Raw genomic sequence first — 19037 nt, forward strand, 5'->3', positions numbered from 1 at the left:
CCTCAACTGCTTTCCCTGTTGATATATTACTCATGATTTGCCGTGAACGAATGAAGATGTGTGTAGAATAGTCCACTACCAAGTTTCTATCGCTATGTTTCAACCGTTTTTAATGAAAAATTCCCCAGTGCCTCAGTGGGTAAATGAGCTGCCCAGCTGGGCTATTAAAAAAACATTTAAATCCAAAGCTTCGAACTGATGATAATAATAATAATAAAAATCCTTGCATTTGATATAACGCCTTAATAACGTCTTTGAGACATCTCAAAGAGCTTCACAGAATATACTGTAAAAGTGAATTGATTGTATATTTTGTGGGTGAAGCTAAGAAAATGCATAAACGATACACTACAGATGTTCAATTTTACCAATTTCCTAGCTGAATTGACATTTGATGTCCGATTAAATTGTGTAAAACATTCCTTAATCTCCAACAAAGCAACGTTTGCTTCTCCAGGTCTAACATAGTGCTTGCAACCACTGAATTTTCATCCAGAGGCAAAAGTGCTGCCAATTGAATCAGGAAATGCCCATTGTACACTTCACTGATAATAATAATAATCATACCTGTGTGTGATACACCACTTTTACACTGGGAGAATGTCTCAAAGATCTTCACAGGATTTACTGTAAAGTGTATTGACTGTGTATTTTGTTGGCGAATACAGCAGCCTATTTGTGTACAGCAATGTACAAACAGCCATGAAGTGCATGACCAATTTTATCTGGGGGATTGTCAGCGGCATCTGAAGAAACTGTTCTATATTCGAATAGTGTGAAGAGAACTTTAATATCCACCTCAACAGGTAGATCAGACTTCGGTTTAAAGGTTGACACCTTTGTAAAGCTATGTGCTCCTTGAGATTTCTTCTTTCAGCTTCCCATAGAGACTGGTGTTAGGAGTAATATTATGGTTGTTGTCAGGCCAGGGAAGAACATTGAATTTGCTTTCTTAAATCAGGAGGCGTAAGCTTCAAGGTCAAAGCAATATTTTTGTTAGAAAGGAGGAAAGAAACTCAACTAAATTCTCCGTTATTCATTATTTCCAGAAACACCTTGTTATCTCGATCCTAGATTCTAGGACGTTTTAGTTCTTTCTGATTATTAAAATGTCAAACAGGGAGCATTATTCTTACAACGGCCCACGCACAAGTCCATTGTGTGAAAGACTGACTATCAGACTCCACAACGGGAATCAAGCAGTCAGTACCAATTTCTCCTGTTGGAATTATTGTGAACCAGGCATTCGTCAATCAGATGTTGGCAAGGAGGTTTTAAGATTCATGACATGTGCCCCTAGCTTCTGGAAATGGAGCTTTTGACTGTACTGATTTACCAGCACCTTACAAAACCATCAATGATACTTTCCCTCTTGAACACTACTATTTACTATATATTTGGGTATTCATTTTATTCTTTTGATTTCTGTTGGCTAGGTCCGTTCTGTGATGTGTCCAACCGACAAGTAAACTCTTATCCATTGCATCCCATTCTGGTTTTGAGCCTGGTCACAGGCCTGAGAGCAGCTGTGGAGAAACAGCGTGGCTTAGTTGGTTGATAGTGATAGAATGGGATGGGTCTATGGTCTCTATTTTGTTACCCGAAAATTGAATTCCCATCATTGCACTTCAATCATGTCATCAAGCTTTGCCTGCTGATAAGGAATGCTGTTTTCCAACTGGCTTGAACAGGCTCTTTGTATTAAGTCAATTACAATTGTGGCTACGACACCAGAAGACCTATTTAAAGTGTAGAAAGTATTGATTGTCTTTTGGAAGTCTTATTCCAATGCTACAAATTTGTAAGTTGTATGTATGAACATGATATATTCACGCTTGAAGACTATACTATTCAAGGGTTAATGAAACTATGACTATTTTCAGTGTTTAGTATACGATAGACCTCTTGTGGTTTTTTTCCCGTAAAGCACTCTAAAATACTTGCATGCAAAGTTACAAAATATTTCAGCAGCAAATGAGGAACATAATAGTGATCTTATAATAATTATCTTTATTTGAGGAAAATAATTGATTGAAGCAAGCATGCTAGTGATTTTTTTTCCCCCTTCATGCATCAGATTGAATAAATTACGTTAGCTGCTGTGTTGTGTGGTATAAAAGAAAACATCAATGATACACGTTATGGGGCTGCCTTAGGGCTTTTGACTTTTGGAAGAAAATCTGATTGCAGCATTTGAAGGTCTTGAGAATAGAAATCCCTTTTCTTTGTGCTTTATGCATGTATCGGAATCCTGTTTGGGCACACGCTGTGGATTATAAAATGTGAGTTGTGCTCCTGATGCTTGCAAATTGATTGTCACCAATTGCAAAAAGCACTTATAACATCCCACAGTGTAGCTTGGAGTATGAGATGCTTTACATCACCATCCTTGAGGAATTGTACAGTGTGAGCAAGTGTCCAGAGATTGAAATAAAGAGGCTCCATTGGCGATGACCAGGCTAAATAATGACTGAAGTCCCACTCCTTGAACAGTTGCTATAGGTGTGACAGAGAGAATTCTGATAATGTGGTAGTTCCGATTTTTAAAAAAATTCAAGTTGTACTTTTTAAAATTTTTTTTAACCATTTATTCTTTTCTCCTTCTTCCTCTGTGATAGTGATCAGCAGTGCTGAAACTTATTGTGAGGTCCCATTAATTGAAGAAACTGGTGAATGTTGAAACCTTGTTAGCAGTGATAATAGGATAATTGGAGGCAGCAGCCTATTTGAAAAAGTGTGCGGAGAAGCTGCACAGCCAGTTGTGCAAGTCCAGGCCGGAATTTTACTGCCAGGAGAAAACAAAAATCATAAATTAATTTATCTTATCTGACTTTGTACAGTGTAAACCTACTGTGCAAAGGATGCAGTTGTAGATATATGCTGGTTTTGAAATATTGACTGGCTGTTATCAACTTAAATTATTTTGCTGTAATATTGAGTGTCATTTTTTGAACAAGTGAATAAATGTTCTGACCTCACAATAATACCAATGTTTCACTCCCCGTACAAATGATGTCACTATTTATGGTATGGCCTCAACATTGGATAGAGTCGAGGGAAAATGTTTGTTTTTAATGGTCCTCCATTCCCATTGCCTAACGTTCCTTTATTCTGGCAGTTGGGAACCAAAGAAACAACCCATCCAATCTGATAGTGAAACACTGCAACTCGAGCTTCATTGATTTGTCATAGACCACCTTATAGGCAATCTGCTGGGCCATTGTGGACAAACTGGAAGTCAGTGGTTGCTATCTCCATGGTGATGTCTCTCCAGCATTCCTTGGCGTGCACCCAGTCGAGAACTTTGCTCTAGTTTAGCTAATGATTGATATGGCAGTATGTTGCAAAATGGCACATTTAACTATGTTAATCTTGAGGGAGTCAAGACATTTCTAGTGTTGCTCTCTGTAACTACAATATATTATCCTATTTACAAGGTATGGTGAAAACATTTCCAGAGCAGAATATAGTTACTGCACCATTGTTTTTCTCTGCATTAGCTCCTTAAATCTAATAATGGACTGCTGAAAATTTGACCTGGGGGTCAAAATAGAATCCAATTTATAATCCTAAACCTACTGTTGTATAAGGTCATGTATGCATCTGTTCAGTGAAATTGTTGTTAATCCAATAGTGAATTATTATTTTTTTGAAAACCTTGCCTTTAAGGTTTTCATTTGCAGGAGAATGTCTTGGTGCTAATGTATGCTGCCTGATCCTTTTGTTAGGTATCCGTTTGAAACAATTGCAGGTAACCATTTTGGTTTTCAGATGTACAGTACCCAGAACATTACAGTAATTTCCAATTGATTTGAAATAACTGTAGCTCTCTAAACGGGAAGGTATTGTATGGTTATGATTGGATTTAGGGCACAAGGCAGAGATTCTGAGGCTGAAATAAATCTGTACTCGCTATATTATTTCAGAGTAGGAAAGCTTTATTGGAGCAGAGCTGTTGGTAATGGCTTTGAGATGTTGCCCAGGCATGAATTGGTTATATTAACTAGAACTGAATACTTTTTTCAAAAAAAAGGTCCAATTGCCATAGCAACAGATGCTTCATCCACAGATGCGTTGACCTCTTCCAAGTCTAGTCATTAGGCTACTGCGTGTTAGAATCACCGATCTGTTCTTTCTCCTGCCTCACTGCGGTATTGTTGCACTTGTTTTCGCAGGGGGAGAGCAAGTCTGGAGGTACAGTCATGATGGGAGTGTGAAGATGTTTGTGACAATGTTTTTCCGGAGTCGTTTTCTCTTCCTCCTGGCAGTGGCTGCCCTGCTGGCTGTCCTGAGCCTCAGCCTGCAGTTTTGTAAGTAAAGCTCCTGCTGATGTGCCTCTGATTAATAAGCAACAGGTCCAACACTGCTCGCCTGTGCTCTGCAGATATCCTTTTGTTACTGCTGTACTATGTGCTTCTTTGAGCCCACTCTATTTCACATGATATTTTCAGAGGGGGTTTCTGTGTCCTGTCCTGAAAACATTGATTGGTGCTAGGCCTGGATAGGTCTGTTTTGTCATAGCAATCCAATCTTAATGTAATACATTATCTAGGGCGGCCTAAGAGAGCATGATACAGGTTAAGAATGGCTGCTTAACTATGAACTCAACTAGTTTTGCAATGTAGCTTAACATCTTGTCGCTTGTTATTGCTGCCTCACACTGTTTTGACACGATGATTGAGCAACCAACTAACACCTCCAGATTTCATTCAGCTTCCTTCTTTGCAAGTTCTATCCCATCCATCGAGTACATGTGCTTCATATTCTTATTTCCTACCTACAGCACCTTGCATTTATCTGTATTGAATACCATTTGACAGTCATCAGCCCACGTGCAGACCACTTCAAGCTCTTTTCACGGCCTCTTCTCCTGCCACAGTTCCTACCAACTTGGTGATATCTGTAGATTTAACTAATTTACACTTGAGTTTTATCATTGCTGTACAAAAATCTGATAGAGTGAAGGGCAGAATGTGTTATGCAGTCTGATGACTGACACATAATCAATGAATAAGGAGGCTCACTGATGCAATTACCTGGCCCCCTTCATGGGGTAATGGTGACCTTCTAGGTGTTATGTCGCTCCTTCAACTGGACAGAAACTGCTGGCTTGCACCATGTTTTGGTAATCGAATGCCTTTCTTCATCAGTTCTTTCAGTCTCTCAGCCACCAGCACTGACAGATTCAAGTCATTCAAAAATTATGTTAACTGAGTAGAAAACTGGAACAACATGATGTATCTGGGCCTGTGGTTAACAGTACGTGTCAGGATGTAGTTTTGAAATGTTTCGAAAGGGTTTGTCGGATTGATTAATGAAAATTAATCCAGACTGAATTAGAATGGAACGAGGGGCAACAGAGAACAACACAACAACAAGATTCCATTTATAGAGCGCCTTTCACGTCGGGAGGACGTCCCAAGGCGCTGTACAGTTGGGTCAGGACCAGAGCAAGGGGGAAATGGTCAGGGTGAGCGGAGGGAAGGGAGCGAGGAGGGGGTAGAGGGTCGAGAGGGGAACTGAAGGAACGGTCAAAGAGAAAGGTCTTGAGACCGGCCTTGAAGGAGGAAAGGGAGGAGGCGGCGAAGGCACTGGGTGATGGAGTTCCAGAGCCTCGGGGCTGAGAGGCTGAAGGCCCGGCCACCGATGGTAGGGCGGTTGGGGCGGGGGATGTGGAGCAGACCGGAGCCAGAGGAACGGAGGGTACGGGCAGGTAGGTAGGGGGATAGTAGGTCGGAGAGGTATAGTGGGAAGTGAAATATTGATGCAAAAGTTAAGAAGGCAGCGGTTAAATTTAAGGATGCAAAGATATAGAATTGAGAACAAATTTGAGGAAAGTTTGAGGAAGTTCAACTTTTTGAAAAGAGGAAACTGTCAGATGATCCAATGGAAGTTTTTTATCTGAGGTAACATGTCACATTGTACTTACAGTAAATGTTTCAAATGCCAAGGGGACAAGAGTTTAAAAATGAGAAAATCAGTCAGGCAGGCAGAACTTATTTTACGTAATAGGCAATAGATTTGTGGAAGAGGATTCTGAGAAAGGTCATTGAAACAGACAGTGTAAATGGATTGAAGAGGCAAGTCGATGTCTCTGGAAAAATGAATTGAGTATACGGCAGGCAGCTAGGGTTGATAATTGTCATAAAGGGAAGGACTGCCCTAAACTTGCTGGTGCAAGAACGCTGGAATAGAATTTGTATGACTTTTGGAAGCAAGAGTCTGACATTTCAATGGATTTTTTGTGTTTTGTGCTGAATGAAATTTGGAATAGAGTGCTGCACCTGACCTTTCCTTTTCGTAGACTCAAAGACTGAATTGGAAAAGAAAAATTAAATTAAACCAACAAAGTATTTTTATGCATTCCTCCTTTTGTATAATATTCAAAATATAACAATTGGATTTTGCTACTGGCTTTTTGTTATTCAGAGTGTACAATCCAGAATGGAGCCTGATTTTTTTTCATTCTTATCACCTAGTAAAAGGAAGTGTTATGGAGACTCCATTTTGTATGGTACGAGTAGAAGGTATTTGTCCTGCAGTTGATGATATGGTTACTTTAGCACATTTGGATTGACGTTTCAAGATGGTTGTTCTTGAAACATTTGAATTCATCTTGTGCATTGTGAGTGGGGGAGCTTGGCGAGGGTATGAGGTTATATTTTCAGATATGTTCATTTTTGAAGGTTCTTCCAATCTGTGTGTGTATGTGTGTGTGTGTGTAAAGTGTGTGTCTGTTTTTTGTTCTAGGGGGGTAGAGAGAAGGAGAGACATGTCTCGAATATGTATGTCCCGAGTTATTTCAAGATTGTCGTTCCAGAAGACCTGTCTCATTTCAAACTGAGTCTACTTGCCAACTCTTAAGACAGACCACTGGTATCTCTTCCAAATGGCTTTTTTGTGTGTAAGCTGATCAGTGAATGTCAGTTATCTGTTCGCCATGGGGGGAAGGGTAAGGTGAAAGTGCAGCTAAGCAATTGTTTCTATCTATGGGGAGAGATTTCACGTGGGTCTGGGTTAACTCTATAAACATAACCTTTCAGAGCATCCAGAATTAGAAAATTCCTAAACACAGCCTTAGTTTTGAAGTCAACAGACCCTGAGTTCTGGAAGTTCTTGCCAAATTGTGGATGCACTAAAATGCTTTATAAATAGAGTAAATCTAGATCCAGATAGAAAATCCTATGTACATACACACGTATGTAGTTTTCAGAATGGGTTTACCCACCGGGAGCATTGAAATCAATTGTCTCTTCCCACTTTCTTGGTTGCTTTTAGCTAATGATTCAAATCGTTTCTGATTTGTACGGTTCAATAACATGCACTTAGTCCATTTACCCTCCATTTACTTTGGGAATCCCAATTTTGTCAAATATTCTCAATGTAATAAAAGATGTCACTCCAAGTGAATTTAATTTCTTCAATAATCCAGAAGCATTTTAACAGATGGTCTCATTTATTTAAATGGAGTGCATTTCAGCCATTTTTTAGGGTTCAGTGTCAGCCTCATAGAAAGAAGCTTCAGCGAGCGCAGAACCATGAGGCTACCTGGAGACAAAAGATTAAATGCTTCTGCTGCTGAAACTGATTGTAGCGAAGGTGAACACTGACAGGCTCCAGGAAAGGGAAAGTGTGTGAATACATTTGTAAAGGGAGAGCAGATCGAGCTGCTTAATAGTAGGGCTCTCATTAACTGCACTAATGCACCTCCAGCAATATAGTACTAGGTCTGTCCCTTGTGCAAAGTCAACATTAACTCCATTTTTTTTCACTTTCACTCCTCTAATTAATCAAATGTATAAAAGAAATAGAAATAATAAATTAATGAGCAATATTTTTAAAGCACGTTTTGGAAATGTATATGGTAAACCTGGATCTTCCTCGGAAACAGTTGCAGAATGGCCATACACACAAAAAACATAGAGACGTCGCACACAAGTGCACTCACGCATATACACAGGTCACACAAAGTATTTTGCATTCTGCCATTCTGCCTTGGCCTCCATCAGGCATCAGTATTTCAACAAGATATGATGCAATTAATATATACGCCAAATCCCAATTGTATTTCTGCCTTTTTTTTGATAATGATACAATTATAATGTTGAGATCTCGGTGACACACCTCAAAGGTAAATCCTCAAAAGTTTAATTTTACAGAAAATTACCAAATTAATTATTTTGTAAACACTGTACCTTTTCTGTTGTAATATTTACGATTCCCTATAACAACAACAACAGCTTGGATTTATATAGCGCCCTCCACGCCGGACGGCATCTCAGAGCGCTTCACAGTAATGAATCCCGGGGCCGAGGGAGGGGGAGGAAGGTGACCAAAGGAGCGGTCGAAAAGAAAGGTCTTCAGAAGGGACCTGAAAGTAAGAAGAGCGAGGCGAAGGGAGTGAGGAAGTGAATTCCAGAGCCTCGAGGTATATTGGCTGAAGGCACGGCCGCCGAGGGCGGAGCGGAGGACTCGGGGGACACTTTGTATAGGCCACAAAGTGGATTCCGCTTTGTGAAATGTGTAAATGGTGGTCAAATTTTCATTAGGCATACTGCGAATCCTAAATTAGTGAATAATAATAATAATAATCCTTGCATTTGACATAGCACCTTATCACGTCTTCGAGACATCTCAAAGCGCTTTGAGTTCAATAAGCAGAATGCTGGTAGTTTTGCGTGGCCTGTTGCTTGCTGGCTCTTTTCAGACTCCTACATTGTGATTCGTGATTGGTGATCCGTGAGTTCAGTGATCTGGGAGCCACAAACCAGATGGTGCATTTCAGTAACACATCACTCAATCCACGACTGTTTGTGGCACGCGGCTGTGCGCAATTGACTGCCCTGTTTCGCCCACAACATATATAGTCAATTCACTTCACAGTATATTCTGTGAAGTGCTTTGAGACGTCTCGAAAATGTGATAAGGTGCTACATCAAATACAAGGTTTTTTTTATGATTATTAAATCTGGGTTACCAATATTGCAGATACGACCCCAATGTAGAGTCCCTTGAGATTTCTATTTTTAAATGAAACGTTATAAAATAATAGTGCTCTGCCGAGTGACAATGACAGGAACATAACATAGGACCTGAAGCTGCAAGGAACATGTGGCAGATATTCATTGGGCCCTGTTTTATTCTGATTAAAATTTTTTGCTGCAACTTTATAACAATGGCATTTTGTACCTCGAGAGGTGACTCTTCTCTGTGTCTCTAGAGGCAGATTTGCCACTGAGCTATTAGAGGAAACTATCTGCCGTTTCTAAAAGAAAGTTAATATTTTAGATTAACATATTATGCATAAGGATGCCAGTCTAAAAATAGATTTGTCATATACAAGGAGTGCATTGCATTAGTTTCTAGGACACTGATCCAGAAAGACAAGGTTTGAAATAATTGGCTAATTTCATTCTCGGATTCTCATTTAGCGATTTTATTTTAACAACTGTAGTTATAAGAAATCAACTGATGTTCAAATGCACCACTGCTCATCCTGGAAATATAAGTCTCTTTTCATTGTTTGCATATCCCCTTTACCATTTCAGGAACCATTAAAATAACATTTAATTATAGATTTGAAATAGCTTGCAGACAATCACAGTTTAACAAGTGTGACGATTTCACATTAACCTTAACACAGTAACAACTTATAGTCAGCACCTATATAAATAATATTCTTTGCATTTGATATAACACCTTATTACGTTAGCAAAATACCTCAAGGTGCTTCACGGGATTTTACAGTGAAGTGTAGTGACTATGTATTTGTGGGTGAACCCGGCAACCAATTTCTGCATAGCTGGGTCCCACGAAGCATCATGAAATGAATAACCAATTTTGTCTGGAGGACTGTTGGCCAGGACATTGGGATTAACTCCTTTCCCTTATATATTCCTCCCTCCATAGGTTGCAGATCATCCAGAACTCTGCAGCCCGTGTCATCTCCCGCACCAGGCTCAGTGACCCTATCATTCCCATCCTCGCCCGATTCTGCTGGCTTCCCACCACACAGAGGATACAGTTCAAGATTCTGGTCCTCACCTTCAAAGACCTCCATGGCCTTGCTCCCCCTACCTCTGTGACCTCTTAACCCCCTACCAACCTGCCCACTCCCTCCGCTCTGGCCTACTTCACATTCCCCACCTCGCCCACCCCATCATTGGCTAGGAGTTCAGCCACTCTGCCCCCACCCTCTGGAACTCCATCCCACAGTCCCTCTGCCTCACCCCCTCCTTTGTCTCCTTCAAGACCCATCTCAAGACCCTCCTCTTCGACCGTGCTTTGGATCACCCTCCTTCCCCCCACACCCCACCCCCCCCAGCCGCCCTCCACCCACCCGATCCCGAAACACTGATTGTCCAGCACTTTGGGATGCCCTCCCCACGTAAAAGGTGCTGTACACATGTAATGTTGTTATTGTTATAGCACCTTTCACACAGGATAACATGTTGAAACACTTAATATAGATGGAGTGGGAGTTGCATTAAGCAGGGGTAGATTTTTACACAACCTTGTGCATGACTGATTTGAAGCACGATCCTCATTGGTAGCTTACTTGCTCATGGCATTGGATATATATATATATTTTTGAAAGTACTTTTGACTTTATGGAGATATTTCAATTCTTGTACATTTGCCTCCTGGACAGATTTCCACATTCCATAATATCTGGGGATTGAACAGCTTTAGGATTGGGAGGAAACAGAAATCCCTTGATCCCTTCAAGCCAGATGTTTCTCTTGTGAGACATTTCGAGTCCTACACGTTAGTGAATGAATGCATCAGGGAGAGATCATTAGTACATAGGCCGCAGGCACAAATGATCACTAAACAAACTCTCCTTTATGTATAAGGGCCTGAACATAATAGGTATAAAATAATTGTTGCTTTAGTTCAGGGTGCAATTTTAAAAAAAGCGTTATTGCTGTTTCAGATATCAAATTGGTGTTGAGAGAGTCCAAGTGCAATAACTGCTATGATAGGGGAACTAATCCCAATTGTCTTTGAGATAGACCTTCACAATATTTTGAGTTCATTACAGAAATCGATGTTGGCAAAACAAAGCTGCAAAATAAATCAAACAATGAGAAATAACTTGTTACCTCCGGTCCCAAGCCATTTGTTTTTTGTCCTTAACTGCAGAAATGGTAGGTGTGTAGTCTATTGATGGTCAAGGGTAGGACTGATTTTTAAAAATGCATCAATTTTTATGCAAAACAGTGAATGTGATTCTTGTGCAAATGATAGTAAATATATTATAATGTGCTTTGCAAATTTCCTTAATATTTTATTTAGTATGTTCACAATAGCCCTTTCATTTTTGCTGTAATTCCATTCTTTTATCTTGTACGACTGCTGTGTTTACTGAGCCCGTCACCTGGTAATTCCTTCTCTTTTGCGCGTGATCCATACACTCTCATATCGAGCTTCACAGAGGTGTTCCTAAATAACAATCAGCAGTTAGATCCCTGACTAATTTTCCTCTGACCCAGAGATGCACAAAGACTAATTGTAATGTCCCACTGCGGCCCTGGCTGAGATCAGCTAAATGCAGGAATGGGATCTTCCATGTGTATCTCACTTGAATAAACTTGCTGAACTACAATGTCTGGAGTGTAAAACTGGCTCTAACTGGGCATCCGGGTTCAGCCAACATTCTTAAACCCCCTGTGCTTCATTAATGTGATTTTACTGGAACCTCTCTATTAAATCACAGCTGCTGCATTCACTTCCTGCTAGCCTTTATTCTATGGGTAATATTCCTCATTGCTGCTGTCATTTTTCTGGATTCCTCTGAGTACTTTCATTGCAAGGCCTGTATTGTCATATGCCATAAACATCAAGTTAGAAGGATTTGACATGTAAAGGAGAGGGGAAAATTATAGGTAAAAGATATTTTTAAAAAGCAATGTGCATGTATTTAGTACAGATGTCTTGAAATGGGTAAATCAACTTGTGAGTTTCTAGTGATGGTGATGTATGCTTGAGCTGCTGGCAGGTGACATGCACCATGTATGGTTAGTCATGCAGGTTTATGGAGAGAGCGAGAGCTCCTGTTAAGCAGGTGTTTCCAATTTGATCCTCTTGGTTCTCTCCTCTCATAAAAGCATTGACTCTTTGCAGGGTTTTGGTTCCATCAGCACTATTTGCCCACCTAAACCTAATTCACATGTCTCTTTTTTTATATGTGAGCCTGAGTGTCAGCAGGCCAGTCTGACCTTGCCCTCACCCAATGCACGCACGCGGGGACTCAGCACGACATTGTTTTACAATTTTTCCTTTTAAAGCTTTTTGATTTGAAGTTCCCGTAGATGGTATATTGGTGAGATTGTTGCCCTTCTCAGCACAAAATGAACTGCAGCTCCAGGAACTGCGACTTTTATTCTGTGCCAGGAATCTGGACACCAGCAAGGTGGAGTGCCAGAAGTGTTCCCATATCAATGGGCACGTTTGGAGCAGCCTCTCATTCTGCTCTGGAAGTTTTGAGACTGACCAGATGGATTCTCCCAGTCTCAGACATGCCCATGTTCCTATTGTAAGCTCATTTTGCTGTTGCAGAAGTTTAATCATTTGGTAGTGATGATGTGTTTTATTTCTCACCCTTTTGGATTTTGCATTATCCAGTCAACGAAAATGCAAATTTCTTATATGTCCCCCTTTCCCGTGCTCCACTCTACGTACACTATGTGCCCTGACTGTATGGGTAAATTGCAACCATATTTCCATGCTGCTATTCTGGACCTAGCCTCGCAGATGTGTGAGAAAGTGATTCAGGGTAACCTCTTTTCAAACTAGACATTTTTTCTTTCAGCTGGCAGCTAATGATGATAGAGCTTAGGTGAGAAAAGGTCTTGGGCAAAACTGCATCCAAGCACAGTTTCATCATACCATATAAACAAATGGAACCCAAACGTTTTTATACGTGTGTTTTTTACCTTTATTTATCTCTTTCACCCCACCCAGGCTAGATAGCTGCCAGATTTAGATTGCTACACCTTTACTACACTTTACTTTGTGGAGTCCTGTAGCTTAGTGGTTAGAGCACTCGCCTTGCAAGCGAGTCCTTGCAGGCAGGACGAAACCTTGGGCAAGTTTCCTTATTTCACATGCATAATAATAATCCCTCAAAACAAAAAAAATTATAAACTGGTAATTTTCAATCCACGACTGTTTGTGGGACACTGCTGTGCGCAATTGGCTGCCGCGTTTCGCCCACAAGTATACGGTAATTCAATTTACAGTCTATTCTATGAAGCACGTTGAGATGTCGAGAAGTTGTGAAAAGCACTATATCAAATGCAAGGATTATTATTATTATATTATTATATCACTACACTTTTACTAGGCTTTTGTCCTGAAGCTGTGAGTTTTTTTTTACAAGAGCTTTAAAAATTTACAAATTTTCACAAGAAAATTGCCGAGGCATTTGGCAGCTTATTGATAGTGATCAGATACAGAAAGCAATTCACAGGTACCTCGAGGCTAATGTGCGAAGCCTCTCTTCATTAAGCTTTATCATTTGCATCAATCAATTCTGTGTCAGATATATTGATAATGGACAGGGTTTCAAATGGTAATAGAAATAATGAGTACTGTACAACAAAACCAGTGAGGCTAATTTTGCTTGTTCGGCAATAAAATTGTTTCAAAATAATTTGGGGCTAAACTTGTCTTATTTACATTTAAATGCTGACTTTATTAACGTGCAATGTATGTTGCTTACGGAAGAAAATGTAGTGAAACCCACAAAATATATAATCAATTCACTATACAATAAATTCCGTGAAGTGCTTTGAGACGTCTCAACTACAGGATAAGGCGCTATATCAAATGCAAGGAATATTATCATCAAAAGAAAATTGACAATCCATGAGCAAATTTAGCAATTGCAGGTTTTACTAATTCAAAATAAGATAGCTGCAGAGAGTGTGTCAAATGGAATCGAGCAATCTGAGAAAGGAACAAAAACCCCCAAAAATCCAATATTTCTTTTTTTTAAAAAAAATTGAGTTTAAAAATGAACAGTTCCCTCAATAAAGTTAAATGCATAAAGTTCTGAGGAGAGGAAAAAGCAAAACACTTGCTGGGTATAAAATTGTTACTCTCATGTTTGCTCTCTCCGCTTGATTGAAACATATTCATTTTTTTTAGGTTTGAAGCTGCCTGACTAGTGAAAGTCAAAGAGAGCAAAGGATTTTGTGTAATGTTTCACTCATTGTTTTTCAATTTACAGAAATGTTTGCTTTCCGCTCACGGCTTTCTCTTGTTCTATTCAGTTTGCTTTTGAAATAGGTTTGACTGTTGATCGGCAGAAGTCCAGCCCAGGTGTAAGCTTCACTTCTTCCAGCTTTATGCTATTTTTAGGATTTCTGGAGCAACAAAACGGTCAATTTGATGCAAATGTACCACTTCTGTCCCTTTAGTTGGATAGCAACAGTAAACCCTGGTGCACTTCAGCAGAATCATTCTTTCGGTTTCATCAAAGGCTCACACTTCACTGAATTGCTGCCGCATATATCCAGGACAAACCCACTACTTTTCTAACTTGAGCTCCAATTCTTTTGAAGCAAACTTGTTTTTTTTTGTTTAGAATTATTGTCCTCTCTTTCAATTTTCTCCCCTCTCTTCTTTCATTCAATGTGTTTGGCTCCTTCCCTGAATACTACTCCTGGTGGTATTTTTCTGCAGGTGCCAGGATCTCTCCTTATAACTCATTTAAATTCATGTGCTAAACCTTGGTTCAAATTAAGAAGCCTCGAGAGGTAAGGAGGGATTATAGCACCAGTTTTTTTTTCCTCAGGAGATCAGCAGAACAGATTCCCAACAAAAGCAGGGGATGTGTCTGTTTTAAGTCCTTCAAAAAAATAAATCTATTAGAATATGTTCAAAAACTGATGGGGCATTCAAGGTGGATACTTTTTATTGCACTCAATATGTGAATTGAGGATTATGGAGTTCCAGCTGTGCTGACAATAACCTTTTGATCAAACAGAGGCTGTACCGGGCAGAGTGTACTTAGCAAGGAAACCACAGCTGTGAAAAACAACACCTCTTGGACAGTTTGTATCTTGTGGTCAATCCCTTGGCTGTCTCTATGTAGAATAAATACTTTAATCCTTCAGTCTGACTTTCCCGAGGGTCTGTTTGTTGCATTATATTGTTACCACCACATATGAATCTTTCCTGAGAAAACAGAGTTTATTCTCCAAAACCATTTTTCCAAATGGAATTCCAAGACCCCAGAGCTTGTTACCTTTCAGTTTCTGAATTCAGATGGATTTTGGATCCATTGAAACTATGGATGGAAAATTCCACTTCCTGAGGTTTGATTCCCCCCCCACCCCCCTCAGCTGTGGTAAACAGAGAAAAAGATCACCTGAATCTTGGGTCAGCCATTTTAGCACATAATTCAACAGACTGATCAAAGTAGGTTTTATTCGATTTACAGAATTTGTTAATTTACACGTTAAACGCAAAACAACCGTATGTGATAGAGTGAAAAATGTAACTTAGTCAATTTCTAAAATTGTCTTGTTATCAAGTAATACCAAGTAATGAGTAACTGTAACACATACAGTGAACTTGCTGTTTTCTAAGCATCAGAGAATGGGTTTTTGTGCAACTAGCGCTTAATGACATGAGAAATAGTGATCAGTAACTGAAGTGTTGCTTGAAATGTATATGTCCATTGTGATTTAAAATTAGTGCTCAATAAAGGACCTGTTAAATTTTTAAAGAGGTTGTTTCAGTTTAGCGGTGTTGCTGATCAAAGCTTTTTCTCTCAGGTTCTCTACCTTTTATCTCTTAAGAAATAAAAATGACATGGGAGCAATTTCCCGATTATCTGTGATAGCAATGTATTAAACTTTAATTGTAGTTACACTCCCTTTTCGGTGTTTCAAGGCCTTTGTTTTACTCTGAACAAACAGAGTTTGGGGAAGCCTTCATAGACAAACCGATACTGTAAAGTACCCCTCTCAGTATTTATTTTTTTCAAGGGTTCAATGAAGACGACTTTGTAGGACACAATAGACTGAGCTAAGAATGGACTGAGAATGAGGAAATCCTGCTCCCTCCTTTAAGCCTGCTTTTGAGAAAGAGTTTATTTCTAATTTTGTTTAAGCTCATAATTAGGGGCGGACTGCAGAAATCTGTGATTCTCCAGCCTGCCAGTTTAGCCAACTGCACGGGTGTGAATTGGAAAAATGACTCACTTCCTGCTCTGAAGAAATAAATGCTACATCAACAAATTGCATTTAGATAGCATCTTTCACATCAGGAGGCCGTCCCAAGGCATTGGATAGTGAAGGGTGTGCCCTCGGGATGGGGCTTGGAATCAAGAGGGGTGGAGGATGGAGTTCCAGAGGGTGGGGCAGAAAGTCTGAAGGCCTGTCTGCCGATGTTAGGGCAGGCACGGTGGGGGATATGGAGCAGGCCAGTGCCCACTGAGCAGAGGAAATGGACAAGGTAAGGTAGGGAATGCAAGCCGTTAAATGAGCTAATCCTGTCTAAAGGGAGTTCCTTCTTTCTACTCTGACTGAGTAGATACTGGTATTTATAACTCTGCTCTTTCCTTGAAGGGAAATTTCAGCGCTCTGCTGGAATTAAGTTGATTCCTTGAGTCATCAACTTAAATTAGATCCCAGTTTTGCTGCAGCTTCTGCAATGTACCCAGATCGTTCGTGAAGAGACTGGTGTAGTAGTGAATCAGTTTATTTCCTTCATCCCTCAGACGAGATTTTACATTGATGTGACAGAAGTCTCCTCTCTCTACCGTCAACAAGCAGCTTTTGAGCTTCAAGATTATTTCTATTACTTTTGCACTGTTGGGTCTTGATGGATTACCATAAAGATATCTTGAAATGCTTAATGTTTTGTTTCCTTACCCAACTTTGTGAAAGGTGTGCTTAGCTTCCCAGCCTTTGCAGTACACCAGGTCAGTTCTGCTGGTATTAATAATAATAATAATAATCCATGTATTTGATGTAGAGCCTTATCACATCTTCGAAGACGTCTCAAAACGCTTCATAGTAAAGTGAATTGACTGTATTTTGGGAGAATTGACTGTATTGGCAGTTCTGTGGCCTCTGTTATCCATGATCCTCGACAGTGATTGTGGAGTCCTGTAGCTCAGTGGTTAGAGCACTCGCTTTGCAAGCGAGAGACCCAAGTTCAATTCCAGGCAGAGGGCGAAACCTTGGGCAAGTTTCCTTACTCCACACAGAGCCTAATAATAATCCCTCCAAAACAAAACAATAATAAAATTGGTCATTTTCAATCTATGACTCTTTGTGGGACATTGCTGTGTGCAATTGGCTGCCGCGTTCGCCCACAAATACACAATCAATTCACTTTACAGTGTGTTCTGTGAAGCTCTTTGGGATGTCCTCCTGACGTGAAAAGCGCTATATCAAATGCAAGGATTATTATTATTATTATTGGTAGCTTATTATTGAAAATGTATGTGTTTGTGTGTGTCGGGGAGAGGTGGGGGAGTTTTGAGATGATTCCAACCAAGGCTGATCTTGCACTGCATCTCCCCACCAGGGAGACTGATCTCCGGGATTATTTTTTTACTGTCTACTTTTTGGCTGTCTGTATCACATGTGATTATCCATCTTGGCAATTGGGTTGATACGTGCTTTGCTTTGAAAATCCCCTTATCGCCAAGGTCAACACATTTAACAACCGGTGGAAAATAACTCCCACCGTGAGGTCCAGCCTGGGTTTGGCAAAAAAAAAGATTTAGTTTTGAAAAAGTGAAAATGCACATTTCAAGTCAAATTCATTTACAGGAAGGGAACCATTAACACTACAGTTTTGTTCGTACAGTATATTTATTTTTCATTCCCGTGTTTACTTTTCACATTTGGGTCAAGAAACTTGAAAAATAAAACTTTACATCTTTTGTAAACTGTCTTTGGAATGGAAGGGCTTCTGCTCACTTTCCTGGCACTATTAGCATCAGTTTCCCTGATCAAGGGAGGTGTAAAATCAGCTATTCCTCGGCAGTGTTTCCTACTATCAACGTGATAGTTTCCACCCTGCTGCGTAGTGTGCCAAAACCAACATTAAACTAACGTTTTTTGTATCAGCTTGAACACATTTAACTGGCCGAGGTGAAGCTCCGAAATAGAATCCATCACCTGTAACCTCAAAAAAGAAAGTTAAATCCCCCCCCACCACCCCACTCCCCCCAACCCAGGATAGTTAGTGAGTATGCAGCATTGAGGCATTTTCATGTTGCCCGCTCTCCTTTGCCTGAAACTGATTTTAAACAAATTGATTTGTATCATTTTTAAGGACTTAAAAAATTCACATCTTCTGAAAGCAAACTAATTTCCAGATGTCAGCCTTTCTCACCTCTGAAGAGAAAGTTGTGGGTTCAAGCCCCACATCCGGACTTTGAGGTCACAGTCTAAGGCAAGCTGACACTTTAATGCCATCCTGGGGATGTACTGCATTTTTGGAATTACTGTCCTTTGTATGGGACTTTAAACTGAGATTCCATTGGCCTGTTCAAACGGATGTTAAGGATCCTGTGAATCCATTTGAAAAAACAGGCGAGTATCTCCTAATGTCTTAGCCAACAATCCCAGATATAAAATGAGCCATTCACTTCTGGGTTGTTTTGGAATATAGCTGGGTGCAAATTAGCCATCACTTTTGCCTACAAAATAAACGACACTACAGAGAATCCTGTGAAGCACTTTGAGAGACATCCTCAATCAGGATTATTTTTATTTGATTTAAAGGGGAGAGCTGCTTGCCTTTCCATTCTTTGCTGGATTTGAATCCAGGTAGGTCAGTGAACGAGCAGGCGAAGAGAACTATAAGACAGGAATTCACACCATTTCCATCTTTGGCTTCCTTGTATTAAATTTATGTGAGTGTAAACCAAACATTAGCACTGAAACGTAATCTAAATCGAGCCGTCCTTGATTAAATTAGAAAAAACAGGGACTGTGTTATTTGTTTATGAACTCGCACAGTGAGGAATTTGTCTCGACTAATGGACTAATTACAGTAAGAAT

General features: G+C 40.0%; 1 protein-coding gene across 5 annotated transcripts in view; it reads left to right on the plus strand.

Moving 5' to 3' along the window:
* The window catches only part of pxylp1 (2-phosphoxylose phosphatase 1), a 60552-nt gene that overhangs the window by 5435 nt on the left and 36080 nt on the right, over positions 1-19037 (plus strand). For all 5 annotated transcript variants that reach the window (XM_007888242.2, XM_007888232.2, XM_007888222.1 and 2 more), the window contains one exon: positions 4176-4310. In XM_007888242.2, the coding sequence (XP_007886433.1) occupies positions 4220-4310 (91 nt within the window). In that variant the 5' untranslated portion in view covers positions 4176-4219. The remainder of the gene's footprint in view (positions 1-4175; positions 4311-19037) is intronic.

Source organism: Callorhinchus milii, unplaced genomic scaffold, assembly GCF_018977255.1.
Source record: "Callorhinchus milii isolate IMCB2004 unplaced genomic scaffold, IMCB_Cmil_1.0 Scaffold11, whole genome shotgun sequence".
Taxonomy (NCBI): domain Eukaryota; kingdom Metazoa; phylum Chordata; class Chondrichthyes; order Chimaeriformes; family Callorhinchidae; genus Callorhinchus; species Callorhinchus milii.